The sequence below is a fragment of the Camelus bactrianus genome, chromosome 7 (genome assembly GCF_048773025.1).
Source record: "Camelus bactrianus isolate YW-2024 breed Bactrian camel chromosome 7, ASM4877302v1, whole genome shotgun sequence".
Lineage (NCBI taxonomy): Eukaryota > Metazoa > Chordata > Mammalia > Artiodactyla > Camelidae > Camelus > Camelus bactrianus.
Genome location: NC_133545.1, coordinates 4,506,474 through 4,531,135, shown reverse-complemented (window position 1 = coordinate 4,531,135; position 24,662 = coordinate 4,506,474). Strand labels below are relative to the sequence as shown.

At 41.5% G+C, this 24,662-nt stretch overlaps 1 protein-coding gene across 1 annotated transcript in view; it reads left to right on the top strand.

Moving 5' to 3' along the window:
* Positions 1-24,662, top strand: part of LOC105067031 (polypeptide N-acetylgalactosaminyltransferase like 5) — a 94,849-nt gene that overhangs the window by 51,095 nt on the left and 19,092 nt on the right. The window contains exons 7-10 of the mRNA XM_045514860.2: positions 1,120-4,247; positions 11,275-11,581; positions 17,557-17,677; positions 21,786-21,952. Of these exons, the coding sequence (XP_045370816.1) occupies positions 11,314-11,581; positions 17,557-17,677; positions 21,786-21,952 (556 nt within the window). The 5' untranslated portion in view covers positions 1,120-4,247; positions 11,275-11,313. The remainder of the gene's footprint in view (positions 1-1,119; positions 4,248-11,274; positions 11,582-17,556; positions 17,678-21,785; positions 21,953-24,662) is intronic.

Below are 24,662 nucleotides of genomic sequence, written 5' to 3'. Positions count from 1 at the left end.
AAGTGTAAATAAAGGCTGATGGAGGATCCAGGACTGAACCACACAGCACTCTGACTGTAGATGTTGAGAAAATGAGGGAGATCCAGCAAAGAAGACTCAAAGGAGAGTAAGCTTCAGGCAAGCCAAGCTGAGAGACTGCTTCAAAAAGGAGGAGGTGATCCACTGTGCCCTGTCTGCTGAGAGGCAACAGACGAGGACATAATAGTGACAGTTGGATTCGGCAGGTGTTCACTGATGACTTTGTTGAGTGCAGTCCAGTGAAGTGAAGATCAGACTGATCTGAAGAGTGTAGAGTTGGAGTATTATTAGATTACGCAGGGATAACGAATCACCCTTGAAATCCCAAGGGCTTAACAAAACAAAAGTTTATTTGTTGTTTAAATAAGCCTCCTGTGCATCTGGTGTCTTGTAACCATGCCAGGTCACTCTCTGCAGGACAGGCGAGGAGGGGGGACCTCTTTTTCACTCTTAAATCCCCTGGACCACAGCCTTCGGACCAGAGCTAGGAGCCTGGCTCCATCTAACGTGAAAAGGCTGCACATCTTCCTGTGAGCCCAGGAGTGAGGGGAGAGCCAGCCCCGGAGACCCCCTGTAACTTTCACCACAGGGAGTAATGGATGTGAGGGATGGAGACGGTGACCGTGGAGACCTCTTCCAAGATTTTCAAAGAGAACAGTGGCTGGAAGGGTACAAAGTGTCAAGGGAGGGTATTTTAGAGTTGCTCCTGGAAAAGGATCCGTGGAGAGGGAGAAATTGATGATGCAGGGAGACGAGGTAAATGTAGACCTGAGGTCAGCCCTCAAAAAAGCAAGAGGGTGGGGCTCTGAGCATAAGAGGAGGTTTGCCTCCAGGAGGAGCAGGGATGTTTTTTCTTTTCTAACAGAGGGAAGGCAGAGTGTGTACGTACAGATATTGGTAGTTGGTGGAATAGGCAGTTGGAAAAAATGATGTAGTTCTCATCTGAGTGCTTCCCGGTTCTCAGCCATCACCAGCTGAGAATGAGGGAGGGCGGGGAGGCTGGAGGTCAGAGAAGAAAGGTGAAGGGTGGCTGGCACACCTCTGCCTGCTCATAATTCCAAACAGGCTTCTGTCTGGGACCCCTCTTCTGCCTCACTTCAGATACTCTTGGCCTCGCCCGGTCTTGTCCTTGCTGTCATCGGGGTGACTGGTTCTGTGATGAGGTCCAACTGGTTCATGACTGACAGACCTCGTCTCTGATCCCTTTTGTCCATCTTGTCTCCTGGCCTGGTGAGTCCCCTTAGTGCTATGAATACCCAACTCAGAATTGTGGCAGAGCTGACAAACCTTCCCCCGCTGGAAAACCAGATCTCCTGGAGAAATACGCCTCCTTCTTCTACTCCTGCAGACAGTCCTGACCATGGTTTCTAGGTGTTCATATATGTTCTCCCATTCTGTGGGTTGCCTTTTCACTGTTGATTGTGTCCTTTGATGCATGGAAGTTTTAATTTGTGATGTGGTCCGAGTTACCTGTTTTTTTCTTTCATTGCCTGTACTTTGAGGTCATATCCAAGAAATCATCACCAAACCTAATGTCATGAAGCTTTCTCCCTGTTCTAAGCATTTTTGTAGTTTTGTCTCCTAACACTTAGGTCTTTGATCCATTCTGAGTGGAAACAACCCAAATGATTATCGACTGATGAATGGATAAACAAAAAGTGGTGTTTTCATACAGTGGATTATGACTCGGGCATTAGAAAGGAATGAAGTACTGACACGTGCTGCAGTGTGGAGGCACCTTGAAAACATGGTGCTCAGTGAAAGAAACCAGATACAAAAACCGTGTGTTGTATGATTCTGTTTACGTGAAATGTCCAGGATACGCGAATTCGCCGGGACAGAGAGTGGATGTGGTTGATGGAGGCAGGGGAGGAGGGGAAACGGGAATGACTGCTGGGCGTTATAGGGTTTCTTTCTTTTTTTTTTAATTTTATTTATTTGGTTTGTAGGGTTTTTTGTTTGTTTTTTTGAGGGGGAGGTAATTGGGTTAATTTATTTAGTTATTTTAGTGGAGGTACTGGGGATTGAACTCAGGACCTCGTGCATGCTAAGCATGTGCTCTAACCATTGTCTAACCACTGAACTATATCCTCCCCGCCATGGGGTTTCTTTTTAAGTTGATGAAGATGTTCTGAAATTACATAGTGGTGATGGTCACACAGCTTTGTGAGTATACTTAAAAAAAAACACTCGACAGTCTACTTTAAAAGGATGAATTTTGTGGTATGAGAATTATATCCTAATAAAAAATAAATTAAAATAAAATAAAATTCTAACTGTTGTATACGCACCTGTCTCAGAAAGATTTGACTTTATTACAACGAACCAACCATGTAATGCTTGCAAACCTCCCATGATAAATTTGTCCACAAATGGGGCCAGCTCACCTTTTCCTCCTTCATGTCGCTCAGTCATTTCACTGCTTTTCATTCTGTTATGTGTACAAGCACAATTTATCCATTCTCCTGCTGGTGGCATTTGGGTTGTTCCCAGCTGGGGGCTACTATGAATAAAAGCTTCCTTTTTAATACTAATATTAGTATAAAAGGACAGAGAAGGACCTTCCCCTCGAGCCTGTCCAAAGGAGATTCGAAGTCATGCTTGCAAGTCACTTTGGCCATCAGATCTGCCCCAGGAGAGGTAGCAGAAGCCCAGCCCAGCCCCTGGCGTCTCACGTACTTTGAAGCAGAGGCTGGTCCCAGCAGAACACGAGTCAGCCTCCCCGGTGGGGGAGAAGGGTCGGATCTGCTCAGGATGTAAGAAAGAAGAAATTTCATAAGCATTGGGCTGAATTCACAGACTCACATCTAAATGTTGACTAATATTGAGTAAAAAAATTAAAAGGCAGCCAAGTAACCGTCTGGTTCATCCTTAAGTCTCTTCAGGTGTTTTCTGAGTGCATCTTCATTTTCTTAAGTGTATTTCAGAAGAGCCGCAGTGAGGCTTGCCCTGGAAAAGACAAGGATTTCGACTTGAGAATATGAGGCTTTTCCTGTTTCCTCAGCTGAGGAAGGAGGATTCTAAGACTTTCTGGAAAGACCCCTTGAATTTTGGAATTCCTGGCTTCTGCCTGCTGATTAGTTCTCCCAGGCAGAGGCCTGGGGCTGGGAGGCCCTGTGTGATGTCACGGGGCTTTGTGAGGCAGCCTGAGGCTGGTTTGAGCACGACCATGTAGGCAGGGCACCCAGCACAATCAAGTAGTTGCTCAGAATCCAAGCACCATACAGTCAGCCACTGGGAAAAAAATTCCATCTTTGCGATCCTTCAGTGTAGACCCTTGCCTGATTCCTCCTGAAGCTCAACCTGCAGAACACATCACCTCAAAGCAGCCAGTGCAGGCGATTCAGTGGTAGGTGGGTGAGGTCAGTGCTGAAAAGTGGGAAGGAAGAAGTGAGGGGTGCGGTTCCTTCCACCTAGAATCAGTGGGAGCAAAGCATGAGATCACTGAGTCTTGAGCGGGATGCTGGCTCTGCAGATTAGGATTAAGAAGATTTTTCAGCCTGGGTTATGCCACCCTGGAGTCCCACCGGGCATCATCATAACCTTAGTTCTTGAGCATCCGGGCCAGGTCTCATTGTAGACCATCAAGGAACACCCCGTGCGCTTCCTAAGATTTATCCATCATGAATGTATTACTTATTCAAAAAACTAAATAGAAAAAAAAAATCTCTTCATAGTTTCAGAAAATCATAGGTCTTGGGGGAGGGTGTGACTCAGTGGTAGAGCATGTGCTTAGCATGCATGAGATCCTGGGTTTAAAAAAAATTTTTTAAAAGAAAGAAAGTCATAGATCTTGTCTTGAGATTGTCCTAGGAAAGCAAAGGGTTACAAATACTGATTATTTGCAGAAAAATTTGTTGTGACATTATCTAAAGCATGGTCATGTGTTCCTGACTCTAAAATCTTACATTTTAAAACTCAGTGACTGTAAATCCAGATTTTGTGTGGGGTTTTGGTTTCTCAGTGTGTGCGTATATTAGTGATTATTGGCAACATTCTTTTTTGGTTTAATGGATTCTTTTCATTAACTCTCAGGGTTGTTCTTTTTTTTAATGCATTTAAAATTTTATTTGCTATACATACAAATTATCATTGAAATATGTTTTACAAATTAATTCTGTGTTTTTCTAGCATGTGAGTTCCACGTATTTTAGTGAAGAAAACAATTGAACATGATTTCCTTCTGAGGATACAGAGTTGAAAAGCTAATCACAGACGCACAGGTCTCGGTAGGAGAAGCCTTCTGTGTTTTGTGGGGGTCTGGAGCAAGGTGTGAGGAGGGAGGAGGGTGAGGTGTGTATTCTGGAGAACTGGGGTGAGCTCTGCTTTAAGAAAATGTAATATAAGAAAACTTATATTAGTCACATAAGAAAATTGGAGGGAGGGTTATTTTCATAAGAGTTCACCTCTAAAGAAAATTTCCCCTCAATTTTTTAAATATAGTAGAATCCTTCCAGAGAATATGGATTTATTATTACTACTAATATTATTATTATTAACAACAAAATATTACTACTGTGTTTATTTCTCAGCAATAATTCTATCGTATGAATTCATGTGTTTATTTTGTATATTAAGTGTGCTTGCCTCCCCTCACCTATTTTCTCCTTTAACTGGTTTCTGATTGCTTTGGGGGTTTGGAGAAAGTCAAACAGAATCTCTCAAAATTGAGACGTTTACTAGGAAGACGTGGTGATAACATAAGTTAAAACAGCTTCATTCTCTTTTCAGTTGTTTCAACCCACCATTTCCCCTAGTTAGATGTTATCTTCTCTTATACATTTGAGGCTTTTTCTTTTTCTTTTTTTTAAATTAAGGTACAATCAGTTACAATGTGTCCATTTCCAGTGTACAGCACAGTGTCCCAGTCATGCATGTACATACATGTATTTGTTTTCAGATTCTTTTTCATTAAAGGTTATTACAAGATATTGAACATAGTCCCCTGTGCTATACAGAAGAAAGTTTTTTAAAATCTATTTTTATATATAGTGGCTAACATTTGTAAATCTCAAACTCCTAGATTTATCCCTTCTGACCCCCTTTTCCCGATAACTATAAGATTGTTTACTATGTCTGTGAGTCTGTTTCTGTTTTGTAAATGAGTTCAGTGTCCTTTTTTGTTCTTTTTTTTTTTTAGGTTCCACATATGAGTGATATCATATGGTATTTTTATTTTTTCTTGAGAAAAAGCGTCAATTGTATATTTATAAATTTATAGTTCATAAATACAAATATATTTATATTTATACAATTGAGACTGTTTCTTTGCGTAACCAGATATGTCACTTTTCAAGTGTTACTCATCCACTCAATGAGCCCTTGTTGTGCAACTGGGATCATTGTCAGGGTGTTAATCCTGCGTCCTGGGAGGATGCTCCCATGTGAATCAACCTCCAGAATCCATCGTGCTCAGGACTCAGCCCAGGCACGGCCCCCTGACCTCGCTGGGTGGGATGCCCAGGTCCTGCAGTTCCTTGGGGCACTCACTTTCCTCCCTGAGCTCACCTAGCGCCTTCCCGGCCCAGCTATGTGGTAACTTGGCCCTAGCTGTTGACCTGGGGGTCAGGAGGGGATTTGGGAGGTGACCTGAAGGAGGGCAGGTGCTGCCTTTTGAAGTGGAGGCCCCTTCGTCCCCTCAAGCAGAGGGGGAGGGCTGATCTTTGGTGGGAGGAGTAGCCATCGCTGTAGGCCCAGAGGCTCCCCGTGGTTCTGGGGCTCACACTCCACCCTGAGGCTCAGAGTCTCCCTCCTTCCCGGGACTGCAGGCGAGGCAGGTGAGAATCAGCCTTCCCTTGCCTGCAGCTCCCCGCCCTTGTCATCAAGCCCTGCTCTCTGCCCTTCGGTTGCAGGGATGAGTCTATACGCGGCTAAGGGGGCCCTCTGACTCAGGTATTTTGGCCTAACTTGGTGACTAACAGCCCTCAGCCTTTCATTACTTTTCTCAGATGCTTCCACAGCATCGGACGACAGCCATGTTGACTCCATGATATTTATAATTGCCCCTCCCTGCCCTCATCTCTCAGCGTGCCAACCAGAGCACTCCCGCCTTCCAGTGTTCCACCCAGGCCACCGCGGTGGAGTTCTAATGAGTGCACTGCTTCAGCTGGCCAGGGGCTTTCAGAATGCCACCTGTCCACCAGCAGCGGGGTCCTCAGGGAAGCCAGCGAGGGGGGATTCAACCCCCAAATCCCATTTCAGACTCTGTTTCCCAGGACCACCTCCACTACCAACTGTGGGAGGTTGGGTTTCCCAGAAAACAGACTCAGAGACTGAGATTTGCATGTAAGCGCTTTATTGATGTGGGTTTGGGTTTCCAAAGTGAGGAAAGCGGGTCCAGCAGAGGAAGAGGTTGGACTGGGATGTGTTTGCAAGAGGGACCTCTGCCAGTCCCATGGGCAGCTCTGGGCTGGGGCCTTCAGAGTCCTCCCAGACTGAGACAAGAGGTTTCCGCCCCCGGATCAGTCTTTGAAGGTGAGTTCCCTGAGCGAGGGCGAGCCTTGGGCAAAGCAGCAAGCCTCAGCCAAAGGACGCTCTGGGGAAGGGGCTCGGCTGTGAGCCGGCGGCAGCCAGCCCCCCAGAGGTAAGGGGAGTGGGGGTCCCAGTCCGGGGGGGGGGGGTGATGCCGTGAACCACCCACACTGCTGCCCAAGACAGCGGACCCAGGTGTGCTCAGGCTCTTTCTGGTGGTTTGACGCCACGGAATTGTTACGAGTACTGGTTTCTGCCCAGCAGGTCGGTCTCCTGCGTGAACAGGGGCGGTACGAGCTAGCGTGGCTGTGCAGGCCGGCTCTCGGGAGGGCCCGCGGCCAGAGCCGCGGGAGCCGGTTCCTTCCTCGCTTCCGAGAACGGATGAAAGTGAGAGATGGGGTTGGGGAGGGGGATTAGGAGTTCGTGATTGGCGGGTGCAGGCTGCTGTATATGAACTAGGTGAACAGCAAGGTCCTGCGTAGAGCACAGGGGACTGTATTCAATACCTTGTGACAGCCTGTAACAATAAAGAATCTGAATAATAAGGACACAAATGAACTAACGATAATTTTGATTTCTTGAATATGTGTAAGCACATCTGACTGTCCTTTGTGACTGGATTACCGCATTCTGTTGATTTTTACTTTGTAGTTGGCTTTATTCCTTTGATAACTAGGTTTAAAAAGCTAAAGATCTAATCTGTTCTTAGAAACAATAATTAGTACATATGTGTAAACTAAAAAAAAGTGCAGTATACTGTATATATGTATTTACATGCAATGTAATGTATATGTGCAGTCGAACTGTAATAAAAAAATGAAGAATCTGCAAAGGAAAATATAATATATATATACATATATATATATATATATATATATATATAGCTGAATCACTATGCTGTACACCAGAAACTAAGACAACATTGTAAGTCAACTATACTTCAGTTAAAAAAAGTGGGAGATAATACTAAATGTTCGGGTGCCAGGAAGACACCTGGGAAGAATCAGAGCTTGAGAAGGAAGACCCACGGCACAGGGACCTAGACCAGGGTTGCAAAGGCTGGAGCTGGGGCGTTGGAGGCTCATTTCATTGAGTTCCTGTCCCAGGAGCCGGGAGGCGTCATGGGACTTGAAAGGACTGGGATGGGTGAGACCAGCGTTCTAGGTTCAGGTATTTGCCAGCGTTGTTGCTGTTTGATAGGCAGGGTTTTTTTCATTTTCAATCTCTTTTTTAAATCTTTGCTTTAAGAACATTTATCAACGTAATGCATATATATATATAAAAATAAAATTTTAAAAATCTTAAAAGAAGGCTAGCAGGCCCTGCCCAATTCCCACCCTAACTCCCAGTTCAACTCCCTAAAAGCAATAGACCCTTTCATCTGTTTCTTATGACAGTGACCTTGACATTCTAAATAATATTTTCAGACTTCTATTTTTTGGTTTATTTATGTTATACAAGAACTTAAATTTTCTTACATGGCTCTTTTTTTTTTTTTTTTAGCTTATTTTCCCAATAAATCTATGATTTTGGGGGGGGCATAATACAGTTATCAGGGCTTACATCTTCATCACTCTATAAAAACCATTCCTTAATTTTTACATCTACCTATACTTCCCCATCGCAAACAGTCCATCAAATATGATATTCTTTTGACCTCTCTCCTTTGTGGGGTGGGAGTGGAGCATCCAGAACTCAAGGCCAGCCTCCCCTCGCATCTCTGGGCCCCTGCACAGCTGTCCTCCGAGACTTCTCTGCCTCTCTCCTGGGTTGAATCCCCTCTCCTGGGTCCTTGTCTTCTTGGTTTACTCTTGGTTTTGTTGGCATTTACACATTTACAATCCACATGTAGTTTCCCAAAAAAGAATACAAAGACATGTAATTTTTTGAGTCCTTTACAGACCTGAAAACATCTTCATTCCATGCTCATGCGTTAATAAGTTTTGAGGAGGTATAGACTTCAAGGTGAAATACCGTTTAACTTAGAATTTTGAAGCCATTTATCTGAAGTCTTACAGAACCTAGTGTTGCTGCTGAGGAATTTGATCTCTTCCTTCTTTACTTGTCAACTGTTTCTCCTGCCTCTGGAAGCTTTTAGGATCCTTTACATTCATCGCATTGGCTGTTCTGGGAGAAATGTTTGTATTATTTGATAATCGCCTCCCACCCCGCCCCTGCCCTGTTTCTCTCTGACCGTCTTTTGGAACCCTTTTTACAATTGGACGGTAAACCTCTTAGAATGAAATAGCACCTCTCTCGGTCTTAGGTTTCCCCTCCCTCTTTCATTTTGTTGTGCTTTCCAGAGTATTCCTTTCATGCTATTTTCCGACCTTCTAATGATTTTTAATTTTAGCAATCATGTTTTAGGTTTCAGCAGCCTTTTTTTGTTTTCTAAGTGTTCCTCTTTCAAGCCTGCTCCTCTGGTTTTGTGGATGTCTTGTCTTCTTACCTGTCTCTGAACAGTCAAAATCAGTGTTTTGATTTTTTGAAAGCTCTCACTAGCGGTTCCCCTTTTCTGGTTCTATTTGTATTTTCTTTCTTTCTAGAGGCTTTCCTCAGGTGCCTCTGTCAATCTTTGGCATTTATATTAGTTTGCTAGGGTGGCCATAACAAAATCCCACAGACTGGGTGGGACACTTATTTTCTCACAGTCCGGAGCCTGGACATCCGAGGTCAAGGCGTCAGCAGGTTTGGTGTCTTCTGAGGCCTCCCTCCTTGGCTCGCAGACGGCCACCTCCTCACTGTGTCCTCACATGGCCTCTCCTCTGTGCGTGTGCCCCAGTGTCTCTTCCTCTTTTAGAAGAACACCAGTCCTGTTGGATCAGGGCCCACCCTAATGGCCTCATTAAAACATAATAACATCTTTAAAGACCCCATCTCCAAGTACAGTCATGTTAGGAGTGAGGACTTCAACATACAAATTTCGGGGGCCACAATTCAGTCCGTAAGAGATTCCATCCCAGTTGAAAAGCAGGCACTAGCCTGCTGATGGGGCCCCTGGGTGTTCTGCTCCCCCACGACCAGTGTCCTGTCTTCGTGTTGACACGTGGGGAGCTGGCTGCTTTGCTGGCGCCCCGCTTCCCTTGCACAGAGGGCTTCTCTCTGGGGTCCTGTGTTCCCAGCACAGAGTCATTCTCCCCTCTCCCACCTCAGGTAGAGCAGCTTGGCTGCCAGGTCCTGTGTGTGAGGCAGGACAGAGGCCGAGGGATCCAAACATTCCATGTCCAGGTGCCCCCCCCCGATTCTCTGCCACCTCAGCCCCAAGTTTTCCTCGTTTCTCCAGAGAAGACATTGCCGGGCTCCTTCTGACTTCTGTGCAGAGAAGGGTGTCGAGAGCTGCCTGCTGTGCATGTAAGCACGGAGCCTTTCCCAAAGCCTCCCCGCACAGCCCCTGACAGGCCTGGGCCTCCCAGCCCTGAGCTGCCCTGGGGTCTGCTGGCCTCAGAGTCCTGTCACCACACACCTGGAGTTGTGACTTGCTCTGTCCTCCCGAGTCGGTCACACATCCAGTAGCATTCTGTCTTCCAAACCTATGATGAAACCTCACATGCACTGTTCCCCTGACCACTCTTCTCCCGGAAGAGTGTTCAGCTTTATTGTTTTCATGCTTGAGTCAAGAGGGAGAGGACACGGACGCATATATTCAACCAACCATCTTTGCAGGAAGCTCTCAAGACTGTTTTTTTTTTTTTTTGATAAATTATGAAATATTTCAAACGTAAGGGAAGTATACAAAAAGATACCAGGAACACGCTGCATACACATCACCAAGCTTCATCAGACCTCATCATTTCACCGTATTTTTTCAGAGCTTTCCTAAAAGTAAGCATTAAGGACGCAGTGGGAGCTCTTTCTTCTCCTCCCCCGGCCCGCCCACATGGAGACGATCACCGTGGTGACTCTGTGTAGCCCATTTACAGACGAGCACCATTGCGACTCTGTTTAGATCATTTACAAGCGTAGCCCCCCAACCCCCAGCATTTGCTACCTTCAGGTGTATCCACAAACCATTGTCCTGCTTTTCCTGTTTTCCAAATTTATATCGGTAGCATCAAACACTACTTGATTTTTTGCACAACATTATATTTTCTAGATTTTATGATATTAATACATGCCCCTCCAGTGGATTTGTTTCCAGTGTTGAACGAGGAGCCTCAGTTTATCAGTTCTTTTATTGAGGGAAACTTAAGTTGTGTCCAGTTTCTATTACAAATGTGACTCTAGTCAGTGTCTGCTGACGGGGGTCTCGTCAGGGTATGTTCCTGGGTATGGGACCGTTCCAGCAGACCCATGGCTAGACTCAGCAAGACTGGACGTTGCAGAATGGTTGTGCCATTGCACGGCCCCATCGGCGGAGGACCACACTTTTATTGCCCGCTTTCTTTCCAGCATGTGACATTGTATGTTTTTTACATTTCTAACAGTCTGATTAGTGTCAAAGCAGCTTTTTAAAATGAAGACCTGTGCTGTCACTCCCAGAAGCGTGTATGAGGGATGCGTAAGCCTTCTTTTGCATTATTGCCTGTAGCTTTAACTCAAGAGTGTGGGTAAGGACTTAAGTGATATATTATGTTATACATTTTGATGTTAAGTAATATTATGACTATCAGTTTTAAGAGTTTTTGCTAAAGTTCTTAAAAGGATACACTTTATGAACGTACATAATGAGCACTGATACCAAATAATTCTGTTTTTCAAACACTGAAGATTGAATTTAAGCCAGGTAGATGATCTACAAACCATCGGAATATCTAATACAGCTTCTCTTAACTCCTTTTGGTTTAGGAAATATTTAAATGGACCTTCAAAAATGCTAGGTTTACAATGAGAAATGTTATAATTAAATGTTTACTCTGTGGATCCTTTACATTTGGCATCTGGACAGCTGTCTTTACTATATATTTTCCCAATAATCATGTGGGGAACCAGGAGAAGATACCCTTGAAGAAAGAAGATCCATTTATTTGGTCCCTTGGAGAAGAATTGCACGAGCAAACCTTCCAAGGCTCAGAGCAAATACCAAGGCCACATGTAAGCACTGGCAGTTCTAGTAAAGATGAAATTAAAGAACAGAAGCCAATTTTGAAACTACGTAAGTATTTTTACTTCCTCTGCTAGCCACTTTGAGGGGAAAATATACCATAAATTTAACATTTGGAAGAGTAAGAGAATGTTCTTTTCAGAGCAATTCAATTTTAAGTTATGAAATATTTCACATATATATGTGTGTATATACACACAGAGAAAATAACAAAACAGGCTTATATTGACCACCTACATTTAACAATTTTTATGTAGTTTGCTGTTTTTCAAAGAAATAAATTTTAATGGGTACAGTAAAAACTTCACCCTCATTCCCTGTCCCCTCTCCCCCCTCAGAGGTGGTAGTTAAGCTGAGTTGATGGATATCTGCCTCATTCCCTTTATGTGTTTTCTTTAAGCAAAATGTATTATGTACTTTAATGTATTTGTAGATATTCTGCAATGAACTGCAGTGCTGCCGTGAATATGAATGTGCAGCTCTCTGCACAAACACACTTCGTTCCTCTTTGGTAAATACCTAGGTATGGGGTGGCTGGGTCATGTGGTAGGTGAATGCTTAATTTTAAAGAAAATGACAAACCCTCTTCCAAAGTAAGGGTGACACTTTATGTTCCCTTCAGCAGTGTATGACAATTCCATTTTCTCCACATCTTGGCCAACACTTAACATGGTCAGATTTTTAGATTTTAGCCATTCCAGTGGGTGAGTAATGGTGTCATTGTGGCCTTAATTTGCATTTCCCTCTGACTAAGGACTTTGCACACCTTTTCATGTGCTTAATGGCCACACATCCCTCTTCTTTTGTAGTCTTTTGTCCATTTTTCAATTGGGATATTTGTCTTCTGATTTCTAAGACTTTTAAAATATATTTTGGATTCAAATCCTTTGGTATGTGAGTTGCAGTATTTCCCACAAGTCTGTACCTTGCCTTTTCATTCTTTTTTTAAAATTGTGATATAACTGATATATAACATTGTATTCATTGTAGGCGTACAACACAATGATTTTATACATGTACATATTGCAAAATGGTTACCACAATAAGTTAAATTAACATCCATCATCACACGTAGTTAATTTTTTTTCTTGTGACGAGAACTTTTAAGATCTACTCTCTTAGCAACTTTCAAGTATATCATACAGGATGCTAACTAAGTTATCATGCTGTACATTTTCATTGTCTTTTGAATGGCTTCATTCACGAAGCAAAATTTTCAATTTTGGCGGTCGATTCATCACGCTTTCTTGTATGGCTCATGCTTTTACGTTTTATCTAAGACAGCTTTGCCTACCTCAAGCTCACAAACATTTCCTCCTATGTTTTCTTTTAGAAATTTTAAGGTTTTTGGTTTTACATTAACTTCAGTTTAAGTTAATTTCTGTGATACTGGGAGGTGACAATGTTCATTTTTTCCATGTGGATCCAACAGCATTTGTGGAAACACTTCCCTTGTCCTGTCTTGGCCCCTTTGTCAAAAATCAGTTGACCGGTTTTTTTGGGTTTTTTTTTTTTTTTGGATCTATTTCTGAACTCTATTCTCGTTCTTTTTAAAACCTATTTTGGTTATTCTAGGTCTTTCGCCTGTTCATGTATATTTTAGAAAGAGCTTGTCAATTTCTACAAAAAGCCTACTGGTATTTCAAATGAAACTGCATTAAGTCTATAGGAATAATGAAATTAGAACTGCATTGAGTCTATAGTCAATTTGGAGAGAGTTGATATCTTAATAATATTGCTTTAGCTGCATCCCACTTATTTTAGTATGTTGAATTTTCATTTTCATTCAGTTCTATGTATTTTTCTATTCTCTTTGAGACTTTCTTCTTGGATTATTTGGAAATAGATTGTTTAATTTCCAAGTATTTTGAATAATTTTCTGTCTTTTAGAATTGACATCCAGTTGGATTCCATTAGAGTCACACAATATACTCTATGATTTTGATTCTTTTAGGTTTTTTTGAGATTTGTTGTATGATCCAGGATATGGTCTACTTTGGAGAATGCTCCATGGACCCTTGAAAAAAATGTGTTATTCCAGTATTGTTAGGTAGAGTGTTTTATATATATCATCTCAGTTAGATCTGGTTGGTTGATTGTATTGTTCAATTCTTCCATATGCTTGCTGAGTTTTTGCTAGTAGTTCTGACAGTTGCTGAGAGTAAGTATTTGTTCTTTTTTTTTTTTGGTGGGGGGAGGTAATTAGGTTTATTTATTTGTTTGTTTATTATTTTTTTGATGGAGGCACTGGGGACTGAACCCAGGACTTGTGCATGCCAAGCGTGCGCTCTACCCCTGAGCTATACCCACACCCCCACTAAGAGTAGGTGCTGAAGATCCCAACTACAATTGTCTGTTTCTCCTTTGAATTCTATTGGGTTTTGTTTCATATATTTTGAGACTTTTTCGGTGTTTTCTTTTTAGGATCATTTTGCGTTACTGGTAGATTGGTCCTTTTATCATTGTACACTGTCCCTCTTTGTCTCTAGTAATTTTCTATGTTCTGAAGTCTATTTTATCTATTAATATAGCCAGTCCTGCTTTTGAAATTATTTGCAAGATGTATCTTTTTCTGTCCTTTCACTTGCAGTCCACCTACATCACATTGAAGTGAGTTTCCTGTAGACAGCATATCATTAGAACATATTTTTTAATGCATTCTGCCAATCTCTGTCTTTAACTGGTATATTTAGATCATTTGCATTTAATACAATTATTGATATGTTAAGGTTTAAGCCAGCCATTTTATTATTTGTTTTTTGTTTGTTTCTGCTGGTTTCTCGTTCTCCTTTCTCTTTTCTTACCTTCCTGTGGTTCATTGAGTATGTTTTAGAATCCCATCTTGACTTACTTATAGCGCTCTTCTAATATATAGCTTTGTGTAGTTTTATTCGTGGTTGCTCTAGGTACTGCATGATGCATATGTAAGTTATTGATATCTCCTTGAATCTGTGTTTTGCCACTTCAAGTATAGTATAAAAAGCAAAGTCCTTTAGCAGCCTCAATTAAAAAATATAATTATCTTCAGTATCTCCTCTACATACGTTGAGTACCACATCAGATGGTGTTATAATTTTTGCCTCAGCCACTAAATAAGGTTTAAGAAACTCATGAGAAAGAAAGTCTGTTATATTTTTTTAACCCATTTTGATGTCCTTTTTTCTTTTTTGAGGTTGCAACCCTTCTGTTGTGAGTTCTTTTGTTTCGAGAACTTTCTTTTTTGATTCTTTGAGGATGGGTTTGCTAGTCACAAAGTCTTAGTTTTTCTTCATCTGAGCATATCTTTATTTTTCTCCTAATTCCCAAAGGATATTTTTTGCTGATACAGAATTTGCCATTGACAGTTCTTTTTATCAGCACTCAAAACTGTCTTCCCACTTCCTTCTCTCCTCCAAGACTTCAGAGGAGAAATCCACAGGTATTCGGATCATTCCTCCGGGAGTACTGTGTCCTTTCTCTCTGCAGCTTTCAAGACTTGTTTGTTGTCTTGAGTTTTCGGAAGTCTGACTGATGTAACATGGATTTCTTTGGTTTATCCAACCTGGGGGTTTGCTCAGCCTCTTAAATCTGTCGATGTCTATCTTTCACCAAATTTGTGAACTTTTCGACTATTAAGTCTTAGAGTACTTTTTCATTCCTCACTTTCTCTCCTATCCCTTTGGGACTCCAATAATACACACATTAGCTCTTTTCTGTTACAGGTACCTGAGACTCTTTATTCTTTTCAGTCTATTTTCTCTGATGCTTGGATTAGGTGGTTTCTGTTGTCACTGTTCTACTAATAAGCCCAGCTAGTGAGTCTTTATTAGATTGTTTTTAGTCCTATAATTTCCATTTGGCTCTGTTGGGTTTTTTGTTTTTGTTTGTTTGTTTGTTTGTTTGTTTTTGGTTAAGTTCTGTTCTTTTCCATTTGTTTCTGGGCATTTTTATGATGGGTGTTTTAACATCCAGGTCAGACCACTCTGACCTCTGATTCATCTTGTATTGGCATCTGTTGTCTTTTTTCATTCAATTTGAGATCTCCCAGGTTCTTGGAATGACAAATGATTTTCAACCATATCTTGGGCATTTGGGCTATTATGAAACTCTAGGTCCTATTTAAGCTTCTTTGTTAAGCCGACTCCTGTTGAGATGCAGCACGAGGGCCAGGTGGGCGGTATGTTTGCTTCTTGCTGGACCCGCTGACTCCCGCACCGGCAACGGTGGAGCAGGTACATGCCTCACTGTGGATGGCGGAGGGGACCTTCAGCACCCCCTTTGGTGAAACAGGGCGCTGACTTGCATAACATCGTTGTCTCTGAGTTCAGCTCCCCAGGGGAGCTCTCTGACACCAGGGTTAGGAGATGGGGCAAGCAGGGTATCAGCTATCCTGCTTTGTACCCCCTGCTGCCTGTGGAGGTGGAGGTTCAGCTTTCCTCTGGGCCCCCAAGATATAAGGGGCAGGGTGCATGGAGTAGTGACAAGCCCCACCTTGCACCACTGCTTAAATCCTTGTAGGTGCCAGGTGGGGTTGGAGGCTCAGCACACCCCTAGCAGGAACTACCTTAAGGAGAATCAGAGTACCACTGGCTTCCACCAGGCAGGGTTATGGAAGACCACCTCCCTGCTCAGCCCACTCACACCAGCCAGACAGGTAATCAGAACACTGCCTTCTTCTGCCAAGAAGGAGGATGGAAGGGTAGGTTTTTCTCAGCCCCACTGACACCACTGGTGGGGAGAGGAACATGGCCTCTTGTTCCCTGCTCTCCCCACTGAAACCATAGGGGGCAGTGTTCTTCTCCCACTGGTGCTTGATTGGATGAGAGTAGATGCTCCCAAAAGTTTTCCGTGGCTAGGCGTCCTTTGTCCTGACGCGGTAGCTAAGGGGAGCAGGCTTATCTTGGAGCGTGTTTGTCTATGTCTACTAGTGGTTCCACTTGGAGGCTGCTGGGATTTATGGGAGGCAACAAAAAAATCAGGAGCTCACCTTAGTCCCATTCAGAGGCTCCTAAGCAATCTGCCTCCTTACATCCACCTTTCAGAGCTCTCCCTATGCTTATCTGCTGCATTAGGCCAAGGATTTTTTAGGTGTAAGAAAGAGGACCTAGGGGCTACTGCTTTTTGATGAGAATCTTCTTTGTATATAGTATAAAATTTATCTCAACTTTGGAAGACACTACTTTGGCATTGGAAAAGAAAGTTTATTCTCTCAAAAGCAAAGCGCAATAAAAATCGACTAAGAAAACTAATTGCAGTATTCAAGTTTTTTCTAACTTTTTCTCTGATTCAGAGTTGTTCTTAAAATATTCCATTACTATTTGTTTGTGACAACATATATTGATATTTCTAAGAATTTTTCTTGAAGTATTTTGTTGCGGCATTATTTGATGTCTACAAGCTTATTACTATTAAATCTTTATTGTGATTTATTGTGACTATAAAATGACTTTCTGGATTGCCCTTCCAATGAATTCTGTATTTTTAAAAATACTTTGATTCCTGTATTCTTTGACTGTTTTTTCACTTTTAACCATTTTAGTTAATCTTACCTATCTTTTATGGTTACATTTTGTTTTTTTATTACCACCTAAGAGCTTTTATCTTTTAATGGGAAATTTATGCCAACTTCATTTATTGTTATGACTGATATGTTTGGGTTGTCCTCTGTCATCTTGTTTTATTCTCTCAAACACAATGTTAAGAGAGGAGTTTCAGTTCCCATTCTCCCACTTTCCCTAAATCCCTCAGTTAAAATAATTTCGCACAACAGTTGTGAATCATGATGAGACCAAGGGGGCTGAGGACTTCCTTCCCCAGAGAAACTGCGTGACTGAAGAATAGCTCCTTGTTCACACTTTTCTAAGGAATCTGCTCTGATTTGTGTAAATACTTTGATTTTAACTTTGTGATCTGGGAGTAGTTTAGGTTCCAAGAAAACTACTCTGACATGTTATAAAAGGAGTATATTCAGGATATAGTTGTTATTGTCCTTTATCAAAGTGATGGCAGTAAACCTCTACTTATGTGACTAATACCTTTTCTTGCAGGTGACGATTTTAACTATTCGGACCCAGAGCTTTTTCATGGATTTTTAAAATATGGATTAAATTCCATTATCAGTAAAAGATTGGGCAGCTACAGAGATGTGCCGGATACCAGGGATAAACTGTATGTTCCTCCTGATACATTTTTATTGACATATAGCATGTTAGTTTCAGGTATACAGCATAACAATCTGCACTTTCACTTCTTCCTTTCCAATCTGGATGCTTCTCTCTTTCTTAACTTTTCGCACTGGCTAAAACCTCCAATACAGTGTTGAACAGAAGGGGTGAAATTGAAAAGCCTTGTTGTGTTCTTGATCTTTACACCCAGTTTTCCACAGTAAGTATGATGTTCTCTTTAGGCTTTTCATAGATGTTCTTTCTCATGTTGAGGAAATTCTCTTGTATTCCCAGTTTGCTGAGAGGTTTTCATCAGGTGGGTGTTGAATTTTGTCAATACCCCTTTCTGTGTAGTTTGAGATGTGTGTATCTTTAGTTTGTGAAGGTGGTAAATTATGTCGATTTTCTAACGTTAAACTGAGCTTGTATTTCTGGGATATCCCCCACATGGCCATGATGCATTATCCTTTTTATATGTTGTTGAATTTCATTTGCTGAAATTGTTTTTGAAATTTTATATCAGTGTTCGTGAAGGCAATTGCTCTGTATTTGTCTTTAACATCCTTGCCTGGTTTTGTTTTCAGAGCCATGTTGGCTTTGTAGAATGAGTTGGGAATTATTCTTTTTAAAAATTTTTTCAAATTTTTTGTTAAGGGAGGAGGTAATTAGGTTATTTATTTATTTATTTATTTATTTAATGGAGGCACTGGGGATTGAACCCAGGACCCTGTGCATGCTAAGCACGTATTCTACCACTGAGCTATACCCTCCCGCCCTAGGAATTATTCTTTTAGAGTTTAATTTTTAATTTTTGTTGTTGACTTCCACTAAATACTTTTTGATTACACTGAAGGCATTTCTTTCAATTCTTTCACTTGAGGTTTTCTCCCTTATTTATTTTATTAACATTCATTTTCCTTTCCTTTCTTTGAAAACATTCTTCTCTGGGGGGAGGGTACAGCTCAGTGGTAGAGTACATACCTAGCATGCACAAGGTCCTGGGTTCAATCGCTAGCATTAAACATGAATAAATAAATACATCTCATTACCTTCCCCCTCAAGAATATTTCTTCTCATGGGTGTATCACATACCAGAGGGTTCCCGCCAAACAACAGAATTGCTCTGTTGGTAGCAAAGTCCACTTTCGGCATGGCAGTGACTGGCCAAAGCTGCATCAGATGGCATTGGGTTTATTTTGATTTGGGATTTTATTTTAATCAGAAAAGACAACTGAATTCTGTCAAGTATTTCTTAGCATGAGTATTATGGCTTCCTCCTTCAAATTATTGTTAACTTCATTTCAGCAAAACATAACCCAAAATTAAAATTATTTTATTAATTGGAATTTAACTGTTTTTAGCTGTATTTCACTATTTTTCACTGTCTGTCATAGCTATATAAAAGCTTATAAACACAAGGAGATTCTGCTTAATTTTGTTTGTATAAACGTATGTAGGAAACATTAAAGTAATTAAAGTCAACTCTGGAGGCTGATGGCTTATTTTCCCTTGGGTCTATGCGCAACTCAAGTTTAAGAAATCCTGTCTTATGTTTTTCTTCTTTGAGTTACCATCTTCAGATTTTAATATCAAATTTATTCTAGCTTCATAAAATGAATTTGGATGTTTTCCCTCCATCTCTATGCTCTAAAATCGTTGAAATAATATCATTATTTCTTATGTTAAACTAGAACTTGTCTGGTAATTATGAATCACTGCTCCATTTTCTGGTGTCAGCCAGTGAAAAAATTTTAGTTTCTACTACAGTCAGTTATTGTTCTGCTCAGACTTCCTATTTCTAGGGTCTATTTAGGACACTCTATTTTAATAAGAATCTGTTTCATCTATTTTCAAATTTATTGGCTTAAAGTCACACATCCTGTTTTCATACTTTTTATCTCTTCCTGTAATATACCTCGTTTCACGTTCTTACTGTTGTACATTTTTCTTCTTTCATCAGCTTGAGAGGGGTTGGTCTGTGTTAGTCACCTTTCAGAAAACCAACTTTGGTTGATTCCGTTTAGGGCTGTAGGTTCCAGGCCCCTCTCCTTGGCTTGTAGACGGCCGTTCTCTCCCTGTGTCTCTTCATACCACTCTGTGTCTGTCTCTGTGTCCTGATGTCCCCTTTTTGTAAGGACCCCAGTCTTACTAGACGAGCCACCCTAATGACATCTCACTCATTACATCTACCATCCATTTCCAAATAAGGTCACATTCTGAGGTCCTGGCGGTTGGGACTCCAACATATGAAATCTGGGGGCAGGGGGACACAATTCAACCCATAATAGTCCTGTCTTGTACTATACTGTTGGGAATCACGTTAGCAAAGACTAGATCAGCTAACCGTGGACAGCCAAACACAGGCCTTAGCAAATTACACTAACCCTTAAAAACAGCTTATTTAGGTCTGAAAAGTATTTCTACATAGAGAGACCACAGCAACATTTATCAAGTAATTTCAGAGAAACCTATACACATCAGGCTTCTCTTAGGGCTCTAGACCTGTGTGACGTGGTTTTCCACTCCTTCAGTATCATTGTCCTGTTCCTCTGAAGGGATGCACTCTACCTGTGGTTTTCTCTGAATGATACACCCAGGACCAAGCATGAGGCTAGAGATGCGACCTGAGTAGCTCGAGCTCACCCTGGACCACTGTCTTGCTCATTCTTGGCATTATCCTCTCTCTCTCATCTACTTGTGCTTTGATAACTTGGTGATCTTATGAGACAAAGCCTTTCTATGCTACCTGTTTCTGACGCCACATTTTCCCACATGACAGAGGCCATGTGCAGCCTGTGGCATTCACTCCCTTTCCCATCCTCTCATGTCTCTTCTTGGCCCTGTCGTTTCCCATTCTCATTCCTTCAAGCACAATGTCAGCTTCCACCCAGCAGGCATGCCTTCTGTATCTTCCTTGTGTCTTGGATAAAAACGTTAATCCAGACAAGGACCTCTTCTTCCAAAGTGACATCAATCCACGAATATCCCCAGGGTCTGTCCAGGATCCCTGTAGGGCTGCCTGTCCAGCACCTCAAGGATGGGCACCTGAGCCAAACTGGGCCAGTGAATCCTGTCCTGTGAATTTGGGGGAAGGAGAAGTCTTACCAGTTTCTCCGTGGGTGCTGGACTCTAAGGCATGCTAATGTCGGACAGCTCTCCTACTCTGTGGGGTAAAGAAGCTGAAACAAGCCAGGCTGCAGAGATAGAATGAGCCTCATATAATACTTACTACCTGCAAGGCACTGTCCTGAGCATTTTACATATATTAATTCATTGACTCCTCACAACCTATGAGGTAGGTTGATGTAGTTATATTTTTAATATTATTCCCAGATATAAAGACAAAAGCAGAAATGGAGAGTGTCCAGGAGGCTTTCAAGCCTCTAGTTAGAATCACTCTTGGAGGCTCCAGCTGTATGCCTGTCACTAGGTCCTATAGGGACATTTGGATATGCTTACTGATGCTTAAGTCTGTTCCACAGGGTTTGTCATTTACAACCAAAATATTTCAAAATACAACCAAATAATATAGCAATCCAAATAATACTCAACAGCTAAAAACTAATGTCACTGGAATTCAGGGTCTATTTTTCTCTCAAGTGCACAAAAAAAAAGACATTTTTGTCAAATCCTTGGAAGAAATTTAATTACACCATATCCACTACATTTCTTTGTTGCAACAGACTACACAAATGTAAGAATAGCACATGGATTTTCTTTGAAGATAGTACAGTCAAGTTAATTTGAACCTTTCGATATGTATAAGTTTATGAACTCATTTTTATAATAAAAACAAAAATATAGGTATAATTTGTGTTTATACTATGTTCAAAATAGAACTAGTACCAAAATGGGCTCTCAGGAAAAAGCAATTACTACTACTCTTTACTGGTATTAAGAAGGGAATGATTTAGAAAATATTAGAACAATGTAAGAAGTTTGAAGACATTTTTGTATCTCAATGTTTGTTTTTTATGTGTAGCTGTCAGCTTGTTATGATCATCAAAGAAATGGAGAGGAAGAAATGTGAATAAGGAAAGGTATCTGAATGAGCCCCCAGAACATCTAAGGCTTTTAGACCAATCATTTTCTTCCCTTACTTCTGCCTGCAGGTGTCATCGAAAACAGTACCCAGTCACCCTCCCCACTGCCAGCATCATCATTTGCTTCCACAATGAAGAATTTAATGCCTTGATGCGGACAGTGTCCAGTGTTATGAGCCTCACTCCACATCATATCCTTGAAGAAATTATCCTGGTAGATGACATGAGTGAATATGGTAAGTTCCCCAAATGCCAGTATCCAGTTAATCTACTTCCAAGGCAGTGCTATCTCTGACGGCACTTGAGTTATTTTATACAAAGAACATTTTTGGTGGGTGTTGAGGCAGGCACTGTACCAGGTGCTAGGTGCACTGGTGGAGGTGTGAGAGCTGGTCCCTGTCCTCATGGGGTGTGGCAAATGCTTTGATAAGATAAATGTAGGGGCAAGCTGGTCTTTAGAGATCATAGATGATATTCAAGAACTGACATCTTTAAATTGAAGTCTGGTAGTAACAATCATGGTTATGGGGGAAAAGGGGGTGGGAAGGGATAAAGTTGGGAGTTTGAGATTTGTAAATGTTAGCCACTATGTATAAAAATAGATTTTAAAAAAGTTTCTGCTGTATAGCACAAGGAACTATGTTCAATATCTTGTAATAACCTTTAATGAAGAAAATACTAAAATGAATATATGTATGTATAAGCACGCCTGGGACATTGTGCTGTACACCAGAAACTGACACATTGTAACTGATGGTACTTCAATAAAAAAAAATAAATTTAAAAAATGTAAATAAATAAAGTTTATATGAGTATACATACATACATACATGCATACATACGTAGATACATACATACATAAATTGAAGTCTGCAGGGTGAGTTGGGTTCCTAAAGATGGAGAGGCAGGAAATAGTATTATAAGGAAGCTGAGGAAATGGCATTATAAAGACCCAGAGGCAAGAGAAAACATGGTGTGTTTGGAAGAGTTCTTTATGTAGATTGTGTATGAGAACAGCATTTAGGAAGGAGAGGGTGCACATGAAACCAGAGACATAAAACGGCAACCGCTCATGCAGGCATTGTTTGAATTTTATTTGGAGAAAACGGGGAATAATTTTAAGGCTTAATGCAGAGGAATGACACAATCCAGATGCTTTACATGAAAGAATTCTCATCAGACCGGCTACACTTAAAGGCTTATTCACCCATGTTCACTGGCTCTAAAGAACTGTGACACTGGTACAAAATCTGATTAACTATATTTAGCACTTGAAATTAGTTGTCTATTTTACAACTTAATTACAAACCTGAAGGACCCAGATTAGGGATAAGATCTTTGGAGCCTGCAGGTCCCTGAGGGGTCCATTTCTCACGGAAGCAATGTATCCATATTGGATAGGTATCTAACTGTGTACCTAGTCCACTGTGGGTCTGCCCACCATTGTCTGGGACAGAAAAAGAGGAGGAGAAACAGTAGGAAGGAGAATGGGCAGGGGAAGACAAGAAGACGTCCCGGGAGATTCACCCTCGGGGAATTGACTGGAGGTGCATCAACTCAAAAGTGGCGTGTACAGCCATAAAAAAGAATAAAATAATGCCATTTGCAGCAACGTGGATGGACCTGGAGAATGTCATTCTGAGTGAAGTAAGACAAAGAGGAAGAAAAATACCATCTGAGATCACTCATATGTGGAATCTGAAGAAAAAAAAAAAAGACACGAACTTATTTACAAAACAGAAGCAGACTCACAGACATAGAAAACAAACTTATGGTTACCAGGGGGGAAGAGGGGTGGGGAGGGATAAATTGGGAGTTCAAGATTTGCAGATGCTGACTACTGTATATAAAATAGATACACAACAAGTTTCTTCTATATAGCACAAGGAACCATATTCAATATCTTGTAGTGACCTATAATGAAAAAGAACATGAGAAGGAATGTACGTATGTACATGTATGACTGAAACATTGTGCCGTACACCAGAAATTGGCCCAACATTGTAACCAGACTATACTACCACCAAAAAAACAGTATAGTGTAACTCACTGTAATGCCAGCTCCATTTAGGAATTTTACTCACTGGCCAGGCACTATTGCATATGTCATTTCCACGGGAGCCCCCCCAATCAGAGGGATACAGTCCTGTTTATTTCTAGTCTTGTGCACTAGAGGGGGTATGGAGGAATGGTCAGTTTCCTTGTCTGATCAGTACACTGAGCAACACATCTGGCCACACGTGAGGCACGAAGTCCCCAGCAAAGCCATGAGCAGGGAACCGGTGGGATCTTTGCTAGACTGTGGAATTCTAACTTCTCACGTGGAAGGATAAGGAATCCTGCTGTGAAGATGCAGTTCCAGGATGACCAGAGGACACCTCCCCCCGGCCTTTCAGAACTATGCCACTGAGTTCAGAGACATACCTGGTCACTTGTTCATAGGTCCTTTAGGCATCAGGGGAATCACTGCTGATGGCTGAGATACGAGTGTGTTGCCGGCCCAGACCCTCCACCTCTCCTCGACCCACGGCCCCCTGGGCGGTGGCGCTTTCACCTGCCCCACCAAGGAGCTTAGTCTTGGTCCCTCCCACACAGAGCCTCGGACACAGGAAACGCCGGAAATGGGTGTTCTGTGTTCTGATGGAGCTCAGGACCGATAGATTTCTGCTTTAATCCACGGTGATTTCGTGTAGGCTCTAGGAAGACTTTTTTGTTTATTTATTTATTTTTAATTGAAGTACAATCAGTTACAGTGTGTCAGTTTCTGGTGTACAGAGTAATGTCCCGGTCATACCTATACATACATATATTCCTTTTCATATTCTTTTTCATTAATGGTTATTACAGGATACTGAGTACAGTTCCCTGTGCTGTACAGAAAAAATCTGTTTTTTTATCTATTTTTACATATAGCAGTTTATATTTGTAAATCTCAAACTAAGGAGG